This window comes from Lolium rigidum, chromosome 2, assembly GCF_022539505.1.
Source record: "Lolium rigidum isolate FL_2022 chromosome 2, APGP_CSIRO_Lrig_0.1, whole genome shotgun sequence".
Classification (NCBI taxonomy): Eukaryota; Viridiplantae; Streptophyta; class Magnoliopsida; order Poales; family Poaceae; genus Lolium; species Lolium rigidum.
In genome coordinates, this window is record NC_061509.1 from 266878015 (window position 1) to 266893535 (window position 15521).

The window sequence follows — 15521 nt, forward strand, 5'->3', positions numbered from 1 at the left end:
ATCGGCGACAGTGATCCAGAGACATTGCACTTAGAAGTAGTTGTTTAATGTGTGTATGCTGTAGCTAACCCACTCATGACAGACATCAGTGCAGCAAACACTGGGGAGGGTTGCAAAGCAGGATGTATATATACCTTCGCTCATGAGGTCGAATGCTTCAATTCAGACAACAACTAAATTTCCTAGCATCTGTTTCTCCCCAGTCTCCTCTCCGAGCTGAAGAGTGAAGACAGAAGTGCTCTCTTAGTTAGTGACATCGATCTCTGACAGGATGAGGAGTTCCATCTACTTGTTGTCAGTGGCTGCAGCTGTGATCTTGCTTCTGGTACTGACGGCCACGGAGGCCGAAGGCATCCGACTTGATGCACAGACCCGGGAATCAGTCAGCACCAGCAGTCAGATAGACAATGTAAGTAGTGATTTTGACGACCACCTGACTCATTGTCTGAATCTTAATTTGGGCCCAGAATATTATGGACTGATCTTTTCTGCATATGCTAACTTACTGTTATTCATGAATGCAGAAACCAAACGATGATGTGGTCAAGGGTCCTGTGACAAGCTCGGTAAGCGAGGCGACGAGAAGCGCTGTTGCCGCCGGAGAAGTTAAGGCAGTGGCACACGGTTTGCCGGAGCTCCAGGAAGACTACTACGTTCCAAATGTCCACGGTCCTAGGCACCACTGACCCGAAACGAAATTTGCTTCATTCTTTCCTCTCTCCACCTTTGATCTCTCTGCCCAGAGCATACTAGAGCTAGTTAGTCAGGTTGACAGGAATTCATAGGAATTTGATGTACTAGTTAGCTAGGTAGTCACTGCGGCCGCAGGCTGCTATAGATAGTTGGAAAAATCCATGTAAGCTCAAGCAGTGGGCATATGGTGATAGGCTATCACTGATAGCGTTGATGTACTAACTTTCTTGGCAATATGAATTTGAAGCAACAATTGGCGCCTGATGTTATCTGTCATGCATGGCCTGTGCACTTGACGACCTGATTTTTCAGAGATATTACACTCTCGCTTGTAGCTAACATGCAAGCCGGACAGCAGATTTGCTGACATAGACCGCAAAAAACTGTCCTAGCTAGTTAACTGACAAGAAGAAATAATATGCTAACCAGGGCCGGCCCATAAGGCGGGGCAACGGGGCGACCGCCCCGGGCCCTCGCGAGTCAGGGGCCCTGGCCCAGGTAGTAGTTCAGTATATGATACCTTGTATTAGGCCCAAGAAAACAAGGGGGAGAATTAGGAAAAGAGAAATAAGGCCCAAGCCATCAGCCCATCACGTGAGGACCAAACGTGGATGTGTATTGATGAAACATCTCCTAGCACAGCACGGCAGTACCCAATCCATCCTATCGTTCTCCTCTTTCTCTTCGCTGACTCGTCTCCTCCCGACTCCTCAAATTTCTCCAATCCCAGCAGAGAACAGCGCCGCCTCCCCCTCAGCCCTTTCCAATTCCGAGGTCACTCCAGCCATCAATGGAGACCAACGGTACTATTTTGTTCCCCAATCATCTCCCTAGACGTTTGAGGCAATCCCGCATCAAGATGAGAGATGGTACGTATCCTTCCCTCCCCTAATCCGGCCGCATCGCTGTTAAATAGCACGGATCCCTGTCTCTGATTCCTCCATATCTCCAATTTCTCTCCTCTTAGGTATGCTCTTAGAGGCTAAATATTTCTCTGTTATTCTTGATTGTACTCCGGATGTTAGCCATCAAGAACAAATGACTTTAATTATTAGATGTGTTAACATGTCCAACAACAAAATTAAGATAGAGGAGTTCTTTATGGAATTTCTGAAGGTGGATGACACATCTGGTTTGGGTCTTTTTAATGTACTTCTTGATGCTATAGAGTCTTATGGCTTAAATATTAATGATGTCAGAGGCCAAGGTTACGATAATGGTTCGAACATGAAAGGGAAAAAGCAAGGGGTACAAAGTCGATTGCTTGAAATTAATCCAAGTGCTCTGTATATGCCATGTGCGTGTCATAGTCTAAATCTTACTTTGTGTGATATGGCTAGTTCGTGCGGTAAAGCTATTTCCTTTTTTGGAATTGTGCAATGCATTTATGTTTTATTTTCAAGTTCCACTAAAAGATGGAAAGTGTTGCTTGACCATATTCCAAGTTTGACTGTGAAAGGATTGTCCAACACACGCTGGGAGAGTAGAATTAAAAGTGTTAAAGCTATTAGATTTCAAGCGCCCCAATAAAGGTTAGCTTTGTCCGAGGTAGGTAAAATTTGTACAGATGCCAAGTCGAAGACTGATGCAAAAAATTTATTTGATGCGCTTGGTAGTTTTGAGTTTTTACTCGGTATGGTCATCTGGCATGACATTTTATTTGCTGTAAACTCAGTGAGTAAGAACTTGCAGTCCGCGACCATGTGTGTCGACTCTACTTTGCAGCAAATTGGAGGAGTAATGGATTTTTTTGACAACTACATAAATGTAGGATTTGCATCTAGTTTGAAGATTGCGAAAGGACTTGCATCTGAAATGGGAATAGAACCATCGTTTCCAATAAAACGTACTGTAACTAGGAAAAGACAATTTGATGAGCCCGATCACGATGAAGAAGTTCTATTAGCTGAGAAGGCATTTGAAGTTAATTATTTTTTAGTCATGGTCGATGTTGCAAAAGTCTCTCTGGAAAACAGATTTGAAGAACTTAAAGTGTTCAAAAATATATTTGGATTCTTACTTAACTCAAAATACTTAAAGTCATTGAATGATATTGATTTGCGGAAATGTTGTGAAAAATTTGTAGAAACCTTTTCTCAGAGTGATGTTGAATTAGATGATCTTTTTTCTGAATTAAGACTACTGCAAATGACTTTACCCAAATCTGATGTGCTATTGCGTGCTATGGAGATTTTTGAGTTTGTTAGAGACATAGCTTGCTTTCCAAATATATTAATATCTTATCGAATTTTATTTACTGTACCGGTCACTGTAGCATCAGCAGAACGTAGTTTCTCAAAGTTGAAGTTGTTGAAAAACTATTTGAGATCATCCATGTCACAGGAAAGACTGACCGGTCTTGCAACTTTATGCATTGAGAAAGATAAGCTGGATGAAATAAATGTTGATGCGATAATTGATGACTTTGCCTCTAGAAGTGTTAAAAGAAAACAAAAGATTTGTTCATCATAGTATAAACATGAAGTGTTAAGATTGCTTTGCTTTGCCATATGTAGTGAACTTTGGGGAAGTTTTATTCCGGTGAAGACATGGAGTGAAGAGCATTGCAGATTGAGAAGTTTTTACCGCGTGAAGAACATAGCAGCATGAAGATGATGGAAACTGATGTAATTTCTTGTTCATTAACTTCATATCTTATATGGTAGAACAAAAGCTTCAAATAACAATCAGTTTGACAAAGTTGTTTGTTTTGCAGATGAATTGATGGTCTTTTTATGGCACTTGGAAGATTGATCATTTTTAGAACTATAATGTTTCCATGATGTAGTTATTTGAGTTCAAAGACCATCAATATAATGCTATATATGTACAGCGTTGCTTTTGAAATACAATGCATTCTAATTTTTTTTATTATCAATAAAGGCCCTTTTTGTGTCTCTGCCCCGGGGCCCTGAATATGTATGGCCCGGCCCTGATGCTAACTGCAAGAGGGCTCCTGGCAGCCAGCGAGAGGCTTTAGACAGAGACACGAAACGTATAGTGTTAACTACTGATAGCTAGATGGAAACATATTTTGAAGCGTACCTATCGTAATGTGCCAATTAACTGCACTAGTACACTGCCGGTGGTTGATCTGTTGGCGATGGACACTGTTGGAAGCGCGGTGCCGGATATGCTGCAGTGTTGTTCGCCAAGTACCACTGAACCTTTTATGTCTGGGCAGGACGATGCACTAATGCACTATTCTAAGTATATGCACAACTGTTTCCCACATGCTTAATGGTAACTAGATGACTGATTGGGATAGCCACCTTTTGGGACAAGTGGTGTGGCTAAACAATGTGGTGTATGACGTTCTCAAGATAGGTAAAGGGCAGAGAAAGAAGAGAAAAGTGTGCCTCCAGAACCAAATAACTCATGATCACCGGCAGGGAAAAGACGTATAGCTTAAACATGTACATACTAGGGACATTCCACATGCTTCTTTTTCTTCTTGTATTTCATTTCAGAAGCATCAAAACGCTACATCCAAATTAACCTCCAGCTTAATCGGCAGGCTGCTCTCTTCTACCTGCAGACACTTCCTGAAGGCGCACGTAACCTGTGCCTGAGCACCTACGCCGAGTAGAGCTAGACAGACCGGCACCCAACTTTCCAGGGCTGGGCAATGCGTGCGGCACCTGCAAGAGCAAAAGACAAACACAAAAACCTCATGCTTCCTGTGTTTAGCTGTTACGAGTGCCGCATTTTATTAAGGACTAACTAATCCAGAGTCTTAAACAATTGATCAGGGGCATGGCCCCTACTTTTGTGCAAAGCTGCAAGCATACATCCTCCCATTTAGGCCGGGTGGCATATATCCATGGCCGGACTCTATAAACCATAGTTTAAAATAGCGGGCTATTTCATTTAGTCGCGATTTTTTTAGAGGCTATAAAAGGCTATAGCCGGGTTATAGCGGGCTATTCCATTTAGCCTTTTTTAAAAATTTGAAATATTTCAGTCATATCTTACGAAAAGAAGAGGAAAACTATGACTCAAATACGATTCATGATACAAATTATTCAACTATTCAAGTCCAATAAGTATTCAGTTATTCAACTCACAAGTTGTATCTAATTATATTGAACGCAAGTTCGGAAAACAATAATTAAAAAAGAGAAGAGAAGATAAATTTAAAATGCATGAGGTTTAGCGGCTAAATTAAAGGCTAAATAGGGGCTATATTGGGCTATAGTCGGCTATTAGCGGTTTTTTCTCATTTAGCTTATAAAGGGCATAGCCGCAGCGGCAGGTCTCCCGAAAAGCTATAGCCGGGCTATAGCCGGCTATTTAAAACCATGCTATAAACTAAGCTCTGGTCTCGCATCGTTGCATGCATGGGTACGAGCTAATTAGCGACAGTGACCCGGAGACATTTGCACGAACAGGCAGTTGTCTAATGTGTGCATGCTGTAGATAAACCACTCCTGACAGACATCAGTTCAGCAAACACTGGGAAGGGTTGCAAAGCAGGACGTATATATACCATCTCCCATTAGGTTAAGTGCTTCAGTTCAAACGACTTAATCATCCTAGCTAGCCTCTCCAGTTCCTCCCTGCACCCTCTTCCGAGCTAGCCTGATCTCTCAACACTCTTCTAAACCTGAAGATCTACTGAAGAAGTACTCTCAGTAAGTGGCATCGTTCTCTATCAGGATGAGGAGTTCAATCTACTTGTCACTGGCTGCAGCTGTGATATTTCTTTTGGTACTGACAACGGCCAAGGAGGCTGAAGGCATCCGGCTAGATGCAGAGACTCGGGCATCAGTCAGCAGCTGTAGCACCGATGGCCCAAAGGCCAACGTAAGTAGTGATTCTGATGATCTTCTGAGTCACTAACTGAACGTCTTGATGCAGATGCTAACTTGCTTGTATTCATGAATGCAGAAACCAAGCCATGATGTGGTCAATGCTTCTGCTGCTGGCTCAGCAAGCGATGCGACGACAAGTGATGTTGCTGCAAGCGAAGTTAGAGCAGTGGCACACAAATTACCGGTGTTCCATGAAGATTACTACGTTCCAAATGTTCACGGTCCTAGGCACCACTGACCGAAACAAGAAGTTTGTTTCCTTTCTCGATCACTGATTTTTCTTTCTAGAACAGACTAGAGCTAGTTAGTCAGGCTGGCATGCATATGCATTGCACATATAGTTGCTCAAATTTCACAAGGAGGAAGCAAAGGTTGATCTTCGGCGAGTAGAGGGATGTACATGCTTGGTGCCTCTCTCATGCAACTCCTATTTTGCCCATGAGAAGGGCATCTGGGCTCCTCATAATCTTAGGGAAACTAACTAGTGTCAGCTGCAGTTGATAGATCAGCCCAGCACACAAGTGTACTACTCAGAAAAAAAAATTGAGTGATTAACCACCGATCCCCTGGGAAAAAGTATGTTCTCTCACACACCCTGGCTCTGGAATGGATTGTACATATCTTCTTTGCTTCTGCCATTTTAATCTAATCCACTATAGCTAGCAATCTGAATCCTCTCGAAATACACGTACAACTAGCTAGCCATGTGAAACAGTTTCGTTAACTGTAAAGTGAACTCATCAATGGGACAGAAGACAAATTGAGAATAAAAGCATTGAAACCGCTATACCTGAAACTGAAACATCTGAACAATGAAGATGCAGACTGCTGAGCTTCAGAATCTTCTTTTATAGAGAGAATGATACATTATGAAGAAAACTCATTAGGCCTGCTTGTCTTAGCTCCATGGCATGGCATGGTTCTTTTCTGACGCAGACTCTAATGGTGCGACTAGATACACTAGAAGCTGGGCCTTGGTTGGTTAGAGATTCAGATTGGATGCCAAAATCCGGTCTGAGTATGGTTGAATTAGCACACTTAGGTAAGCTAGGCTTGGAAAATACCAGGTATGAATGCCTTAACTGGGACCTAGTCTCCTAGTGTCTTTCTGAATCAATAATTCTAGTTGCATCATCAAATTATCCAATTAGGACAGTAGGTGCCATAATTGGTAGTGATGTATTTGTATAAGAATAAGTTAATCAGACATTAGAAAGCACACACACAAAAGGACCGAGCTTGTCCAAAAAATACATATATTATACGAACTAACATCTGACCTCAAGTCCAAGCACTCTACAAGGTCTAGAACTTGCCATGTATTTGCAGCCTGAAGAAACAAAAAGATTTAGGATTTCCGATGACATTTTTTTTCAGACGACATATTGTTGATGTGTGCTATAGTATTCTCGGTCTTTTCACAGTTTTATGGTATGGTCTTACTCTTATTACACACACAAAAAAGTAGTGCTCATTAATAATTAAATAAAAATGAGTTGTTAATTTAGCCTGAATATGTGTTGGTTTGTACATGCTTGGTACCTTTTAGCTAGCCATCTGAATCCTCTTGAAATAAAAGTCTAAGTAGCTAGCCATGCGAAAGTATTTCGTTGACAAGTCAACTCATTAATGAGTCAGAGGGGAAGCATGCCCATAATCTGGTTACTCTTGATTTGTTTTTGTTTAGTGAAGTAACAACATATATTGCATGTTCAAAAGCACTGTCCACCTAACATGTTATTCCAGGACTAATCATGCAGGTACACAGAAAAGGCAGAGCTTAAGGGTCAGCTTTAGGCCTATGGCTTACCTGAGCATTAGCAATGTGGAAGTGGACAGTCTGGTTCTGGACAAGAAATGTTGAGCTCCTACAGTATGTAGCCACTCCTTGATCGATCTGTAGCTACAACATGATAAATAACTTTCAACAAACATATGTATATTGAAAATTAGGCAGGACAAAAAGGCCTCTCGTATCATATCACTTGAGCTGGTAAGTTTTGCCATGGCAAACCTCAAAATCCTCAATATATTCTCCAACTCTGTATTACCATTTGAAGACAACATTTCTAAATATTGTATGCCCATATATTGGTAACGAGAGTACAGAACATGATACTACTTGAGAATAATAGCATGCAGACCACTGCCTGGAACTGAAACAACCGAAAACAGAAAATGCATCCAGCCGAGCTCCAGATCCTTAGTTTTCAGAAACAATAACACCTCCAGATAACTTTCTCTTGAGCTAAAACAAAAAGGTTTATCTCTCCTATTTCCAGATAAAAGTAGAGCAGTTGAAAACTAAATTTCATGACCTCTCATCTGCTAAGAGCACAGTCGGCATTACACGAGCAATACTCAATTAGAGTCTGAGCAAGGGTAGGACGGACATGTCTTCCAGTTTCAGAACCAGACTTTAGGTATCGACGACGCTTTTTTTCCTTGCCGTCCTTGAGGTCATACATGAAGAAGCTACTAGAGTGGCGACCTTCGCTAGAGTGGTCATACATGAGGCCGCTACTATAGATACCAAAGAAGCGTGTACCATCCCTGTAGTATATGCAGTTGCTGCCGATGGACGGCAGCTTGTCCGCATCAACCGACACACTTTTAGCGCCGAGGAAAAGCGCGCGGCCACCAATGTCCTTGACAGGTTCTAGTACTTTCCGCTCGACATCGACCCTGAAAATTTCTGGAGGTTCGGGTTTAACAACAGAGTTGCAAAGATGAACAACCAACAGTTCCCCAGCAGACTCTACAAGAAAGTGGCGACCTCTCTGGGTCGATATGTTGGCTATGAGCTCATCATGATAGTGCGGCGACGTGCCGACGATCTTAGCTATGAACCTTTCCGCCATGTAGACGTGGCCACCGAAGGACACTAGTCTGCCGCTGACGTCCTCGTTGTGGAAGAACTGCCGAGTCTGAACCGTGCACAGATGGCTGCTGGGAATGGGATCGGCACAGTAGAGCCCGTGCAAGCCTAGAAACGACAGTAGAAGCGCTCCGCCGGATCCGGCCACCGCAGTGAACACACGGCCATTCCGAGTAACCGGAGGGGCGGCGAAGGGGAGCATGTCGCCGGTGAAGGGGTTGAGGAGACGGGTGGCATGCGGTTTGTTCTTGTCGGCGAGAACGAGGAGACCGTCGGAGGCGCCGACGAGGATGTTGCGGCGGAGCAGCGGGAGGCGCAGGCGGAGGAACTAGGAAGCAGCCCGTGGAGAGGTTGAGAAATAGCCGGTGTTGGTTCGTGGTCGTGGCCCTGGCCCAGTCGTCGATCATGGCGCGTGCGTGGCTTTCGACCACACCGCGTGCGCGGCTGCCGATGGCGACGCGTGGGACATCCATGTCCTCCATGTCGAGCATGACCCACTGTCGAGGGAAGAAACGGGCGTCCATGACGGCCTGGCTCGGAGACGGCTTGGCGATGGCGGACCGCCAGCTGGGGCAGAGGGCCCTCAGGTCCATGTACGCGACTACGCCGCTGGTGGAGAGGACGCAGCCGGCGATGACCCGGACGAGGTCCTGCGGGAGCGACGCCCACTCCGGCTCCGCCTCGCTGCTCCTGCCGGTCTGCTCCTTCCTCCCAGCAACCGGTGTCGCACACCGGCTGGCCCTGCATCGAGATCGGCGCGGGGCTTTGTCGAGCCTGGCCGTGCGGTGGCGCGACGAGGAAGAGGCGCCGCTGCAGTAGTCGGTAGGAGCTTCGGGTCCAGACATTTGGGGAGCCTGGGCGGAAGAAGCTGGAGGGGAGGGGCTCGGTGCGTCGCCGGATTTGCCGGGAAACCCTAGGTTCGGCCGGCGGCGATGCGCTGGGGCGGCGAAGGAGGAGCGCGGGATGAGAGGCGGCGGCGGCGGAAACCTGGTGCGACGGCGGATGATTAATTAATTCATTAATGTAATCTCGCCGTCCCGAGCTGAGGTTCGTGGTAACTGAAAACGAAGTACTAGTCGCCGGCTTATCTCTACCGCGCCGGCGCCGGAAGCGGAACCTCCAAGCGAATATGCATGCTACTCCGGCGACTAGATAATCGTAACGGCAGAAATTGACGTTCGTGGTAACTGAAAACGGAGTAATCGCCAATTTCAATTTTGAATCGGGCGGTTTGTTTTCGAGATATTTTTTAGGTTTTGTTTTCTGCAACGGAGATTTGTTTGTCCAGATTTATGTTGGCCCGAAAATTCCTGATTGTTAGAATGTACAACAATGGTAAAATATGCACGAAACAAGTCTACAAAAAATAATTTCCAGCCCAGCAAAGTTGAGGTCTTCGTTTACCCCTACGGGACTCCAGCTAATGGGCCGTTCCTATACAGCGACCAACCCTACACGCGAGCATTTTTTTCTAAATAATACGATATTTTTAAATAATTTTACAAATAATACGTGATTTTAGAAATTTTGAAATCAAGGATTCTATCGACACGCTAGCGGCCGACCAGCTGATCGCTAATCATCTCCAACTTTAATCGGTGCTGATTGTTGTTGTAACTAGTTGCCTGATCACTGCTATAGCTACCTGGTCGGCAGCTAGTCTGCCGGCAACTGGCCGGCCGATTGGCGGCCCTCCGACCGATAGAGTTTTAGATTCGATTTTTTTAAAAAAAACTGCGTATTATTTGTAAAATTGATGAAAAAGTAATATTTTAAAAAATTGCTCGCGCATGATACTACCCAGCACAGTTCGGGTGTTGTCCAACTTTTTTGGAATCATGCTTTTTCTCTATCATGTTTTTTTCTGTTTATTTTTTGTGTTTCTATTTTTCGGATTCTAAAAATGTTAGAATTCAAACAAATGATAAAACAGTTCAAATCACAGTTTCAAAAATGTTCAAATTTAAAAATTATTCAGATTTAAAAATTGTACGAATCTAAAAAAAATTGTTCAAATCTGAAATAAGTTCATATTTTAAAAATGTTCAAATTCATGAATTGTTCATATTACTTTTATATGACTTGTAGAGAAATGGTAGAAAAGGAGGTTCGGGGAAATGGGGAAAAAAGGGGCCGGTGCCACAATATTTTAGAAGGGGCCAGGACCCCAAATTTGTACATTGGTTGGTGAACAGATACTTCTATTGTCAAGTTTTAACTCTTAACTCATATGAAGTGAAAAGAGCAGCCATATGACTTCACTTATGCAATACAAATTATACGGGCAAACCAACATCCATAAATTGTCTTGATGGGAGTTTTAGTTATAAAAGTTCATTTTATCGATGAAATCTGCAAATGACTTCACCTAGAGTTCAATTTCACCCGGTGAAGATGGAACCACATACGTTTCCAATAGGTATCCTCGTGAATAGCCTGCAAAAAAAACGAAAACTCTGATCCTATGAAACAACATCACTATGCCATTTCCATATATCCCAACATAAAGCTTACACTCCTACTCCAGTTTGAGCCTTGAGTTGTACATTAGCCCCCTTCAACTTGTTCCCGAACATATTTATTGGCAGAGGTATTTAATTATATGTCACATGCATTATCGGCCACATAAGGAAAGCAAGAGGACAAGGAAAGAATTGATTTTTTACGTCTAATCACATAAAAAAAATTAGTTCGCATTCTAGTTAATTTTTGCTACGTTAACCTTCGTCAACAACACCCTCCTATAAAAAAAACTACACATCTTTTATTTATTTTCAGAGGCACTTTGAGCTTCCAAATATATTTCCTATGAAATATTGTAGGGGAGCGATGTTTTGGAACATGGGTCCATATGCTCTCTATATTTCGAAATGCATCTTACATACATTTTAAATTTTAAAAAAATTGAAACTAAAAATTCGCACGTACATCTTCACGTGCTACGTGCTCACAAAGTCGTTTCATAAAAAATCGACTTATCATGTGACGTGTGTAAAAAAGACAAAATTCAATGCGAAAAATAATACTTTTCACAAGATAAACTTTCTCTTTTTTATATAGACCACACAAAATATTGTTTTTTCGTGAAACTTGAAGAACGCACGTATATTATGAAGATGTACATGTAGAATTTTTTGTCCAAATTTTTCGACATTTCGAAATATAATTTTTTAGTAGAGGGAGCATACGCACCCGGGAGCCGAATTGAATTTCCGATATTGTAGTACCATTCATTAAATCCACACACATAGATTTAACTTGAAGCAACTTAGAGGCGTGGTACCTCGATTTAAAGGCATCATACTCAGTCAATAAATGTATCTTCATCAATTGATGGACCACCAAGATGTCCATTTCTCTCGGATTAAGGTCCGGCTAGAACTAATACTCAACGGAACATATGACATTACCTGGGCAACCGAAACATGTTTAAATTATACAATGTAATATAGGAATGTGTATTGTTGTGACAAGCTGGGGATCTCTCCCACCCATGAGTCTTCCCAAAACCTTGTGCACACTCTTCCCTATAAAAAAAATATCGTGCTAGAAACTTTTTATTATCTCTCATTAGATCTTTATAGAAAGGATAATCAAATGGTTTAGCTATCACATGAGGCATTATACTGAAATAGAGGTATATGTAGAAACTCTTGCCATACGTCATCTCATTGAATAGCTTTTTTTTTTTGAACAGGGGTAGGGTCCGAAGACCCTAGAAGCTGCTTGTATTAATGAACCGGTGGTTACAAATTACAGAAAAGCCCCTACAGTTCAGGGGAATTCTGGATAAGGACTGGGCTTTTACAGATCTCTTCCTCCGCATCCACTACCGGGCATGGAGCCCCCCACCAGAATATATCCACTAAACCTAGCTACTCTATCTACTCCGGCACCTCCCCTCCGCCCATCTCTACCGGCGGCGTCGGCGAGATCGGCTTTGGTTCGGCCCGGCCCCTTTGAGGAGCTCTCAGATACTGTAGCGAGGAGAGAGGAAGAAAGGGGGGAAATGGGGAGCTATTCATTGAATAGCTCAAACATCCATTTGGTATGTAGACATGTTCTTTATATCAAGTAATAGCTTGATGCCTAGCCCTTCTTGATCCTTTGGATGGAAAATAATATGATCCACTTTGTTTTCATTTCTGTTTATCACTTTGCTAGAATAATCTAGTTATGTAATAGTCTAATATATTTCGTACCACCTTCGGCATTTTGAAATAAAACAACATAAACATGGAAAAACTAGTGAGTACATTGTTTGCAAGAACAAGACAATCTCCATACGAGACTAGCTTCCCCTAGCCATTCAATTTGTTATTCTCAAAGGGATTTGCAGATAATGGCAGGGTAAATATCAACCTTCACAACCAAAATTTTATTTATACTGGTCCTCATCCTTAGCTTTTCCAAAGAAGAAGATCACAATTTTATGGACTGTATTCTTTAATTTAGGGAGTTGTTCAAAGATGCAAAAATGAGCTTCATGTTGTCCGCCTTTATCTAAGTCGAGTTACATGGAACATAATAGTATAATTAGCATATTGAAAGATGTACACTCCACCCCCAACGACATAGGATCACTGTGCCTCAAACATTTCATTGTTCAAAAAATAATGAGCTATGTCATCATTTATTTGATTCTGACATTTTCTCCTTATAAACCACTCACACCAGAACTATGCAAAGCCTTTCACCTGCATTGGTTGTTGCAAGAATTACAATTTCACTTTATCGTTGGTTTTTTTCAAAATTAACCATACGATTTTCTTAGTGTGAAATTTCACGTAGAACAACCACATAAAACGCCTGCTAATCAGCTTATGATAAATCCCGGAGATGTGATTAGTACCCAATTCGATGAAAATAAAGAACTCATGTTGAGAAGGCAAATTAGACGATACTAGTTGATTCAGGCCACGGTCACTAGTACAACAACAATATGTACACAACAATGGCATTCCACGAGCTTCTTTCGTTCTAGTATTTAATTTGAGAAGGCATCCAACGCTACATCGAAATTAACCCTCGGCAAAATCCAACTTCATGGCGAGGCTGTTCTCTTAACCTACAAACACTTTCTGGAAGCGCACGTTGTAAAAGATCAGGTAGGTTTGATTCTACTCGGATAACCGAGATTGTATTTCTGTCTTGGTTTATATAGGAGTACATCGAGAGGGATAGGGAGAAGTCCTGAATACATACGAGTCTACAACAACCGACTCAAACACTATTTCTAACACCCTCCTTTAATCACAACTTTCTCAAGTTGAGATTAAATCTAAACTCCTCAAAACTTTTTACAGGAAGCGGTTTTGTGAACCCATCAGCAACCTGATCTTTGGAAGGAATGAACCTTATGTCATGCTGCTTCTTCATCACTCTTTCTCTAACAAAATGAAAATCAATCTCGATGTGTTTAGCTCTTGCATGAAAAACCGGGTTTGCTGACAAATATGTGGCTCCTAAATTGTCACACCACAGACACGGCTTCGAAACGGTTTGATTCCAAGTTCTCGCAAGAAGAGACCGTACCAGATTATCTCAGCCGTTGCATTTGCCACGGACTTATATTACGCCTCTGTACTTGACCTAGATACCGTAGCCTCGTTTCTTAGCACTCCAAGAAATCAGATTTGGTCCAAAGTATACAGCAAACCCTCCGAGTAGATCTTCGATCATCTATACGACCAGCCCGACTCGCATCCGAGAAAGCACCGACCAAAGTAGAACTAGACCTCATAAAAGTGAGACCCATGCTAAGTGTATGCTTCACATATCTCAATATACGCTTTGCAGCGAGTCCGAGTGCACGTGAGTAGGAGCATGTAAATACCGACATACCTTGTTGACAGCATAAGAAATATCGGGTCTCGTAAGAGTTAAGTATTGTAAAGCACCTACCATGCTGCGGTAGTTTGTGATATCTTCGGGTCCCAACATGTCTCCCTCCTCGGCTGTAATCTTCTCGAGAAGAGGACAGGGTGTAGGGGAACCTGAACAATGTGTCATGCCAACTCTACTGAGAACATCTTGAGCATACTTAGCTTGACTGAGTACTATGCCATCATCAACCTGATGAACTTCAATACCTAAGAAATAATGAAGAGTGCCAAGATCTTTTAATGCAAACTCTCCACTAAGAGCAGCAGAAGAAGAACTGGCAACTATAATATCATCCACATAGATCAACATATAGATGGTGACTCGAGACTTATGATAGATAAACAACGAAGTGTCTGACTTAGAAGCAACAAAACCATACTGAATAAGCTGACAACTCAATCTAGAGTACCACGCTCTGGGTGCTTGCTTCAGTCCATACAACGCCTTGTCAAGTCTGCAGACATAGTTTAGTTTTCCTCGATCTTCATAACCAGGAGGCTGTCACATATAAACTTCCTCTTCAAGAACACCATGTAGAAACGCATTCTTGACGTCCAACTGTCGCAAACTCCATCCCCTAGATACAGCAATAGCAAGGACAAGTCTTCTTGTGGCAATTTTAACAAGCTGGATCGAAGGTATCCTCATAGTCAATCCCATATCGTTGTTTGAATCCCTTAGCAACAAGACGGGCTTTGTAACGATCAACAGACCCATCAGCTCTGCGCTTTACTTTGTAAACCCATCGACAGTCAATAACATTGGTGCCTACCCGCGGAGGAACAAGTCTCCACGTTTGATTATTCTGAAGAGCTCGAAATTCTTCATCCATGGCTGCTTTCCAGAGTGGGTCATCCGGGGCAGCCTCGCAAATTAACGAGGTTCATCCGTAGTAGTGGACAAGAGCCATCGTACCGTGCCGTCGGTATATTATTTGGGGCGACGAGGCCGCTGCGAAACACGTGTGGCGAGGAGGACGCACGAGAGACGCCGGCGCGAGAGGATCCACCCTGGCCAGCATCGGATCCGGCCGCATGTGCTGCATCTGACGCAGCAGGGTCCGCATTTGATCCTGTGGGCGAGTGTGTGCCAGACGAGGAAGAAGACGCCGGAACAGAAGATCCAGTCGACGTGCTGCTCCCGCTGCCGCCGGCGATCGCGGCGGCGACCGGCGCACCGACGTCGAGCGATGATTGGCGCGCGAGAGGCCGTCGGCGTCCGATCCGAGGACGCGAGGATCCGAGGAGGAT

The 15521-nt window shown here is 43.2% G+C and overlaps 1 protein-coding gene across 1 annotated transcript; it reads left to right on the forward strand.

Annotated features, from left to right (window-relative positions):
• The first annotated feature begins 5352 nt into the window (after window positions 1-5352).
• LOC124691154 lies at window positions 5353-5745 on the forward strand. Its single transcript, XM_047224426.1, has 2 exons — window positions 5353-5499; window positions 5584-5745. Exons 1-2 carry the CDS (start codon window positions 5353-5355, stop codon window positions 5743-5745), a joined length of 309 nt encoding a protein of 102 aa, XP_047080382.1.
• Window positions 5746-15521: the final 9776 nt, after the last annotated feature.

Bases quoted from the DNA above. Each gene is read 5' to 3' on its own strand.
- LOC124691154 (XM_047224426.1), top strand. From the start codon at position 5,353: ATGAGGAGTTCAATCTACTTGTCACTGGCTGCAGCTGTGATATTTCTT. The intron at 5,500-5,583 runs GTAAGTAGTGAT...TCATGAATGCAG, and splicing joins CCGATGGCCCAAAGGCCAAC to AAACCAAGCCATGATGTGGT.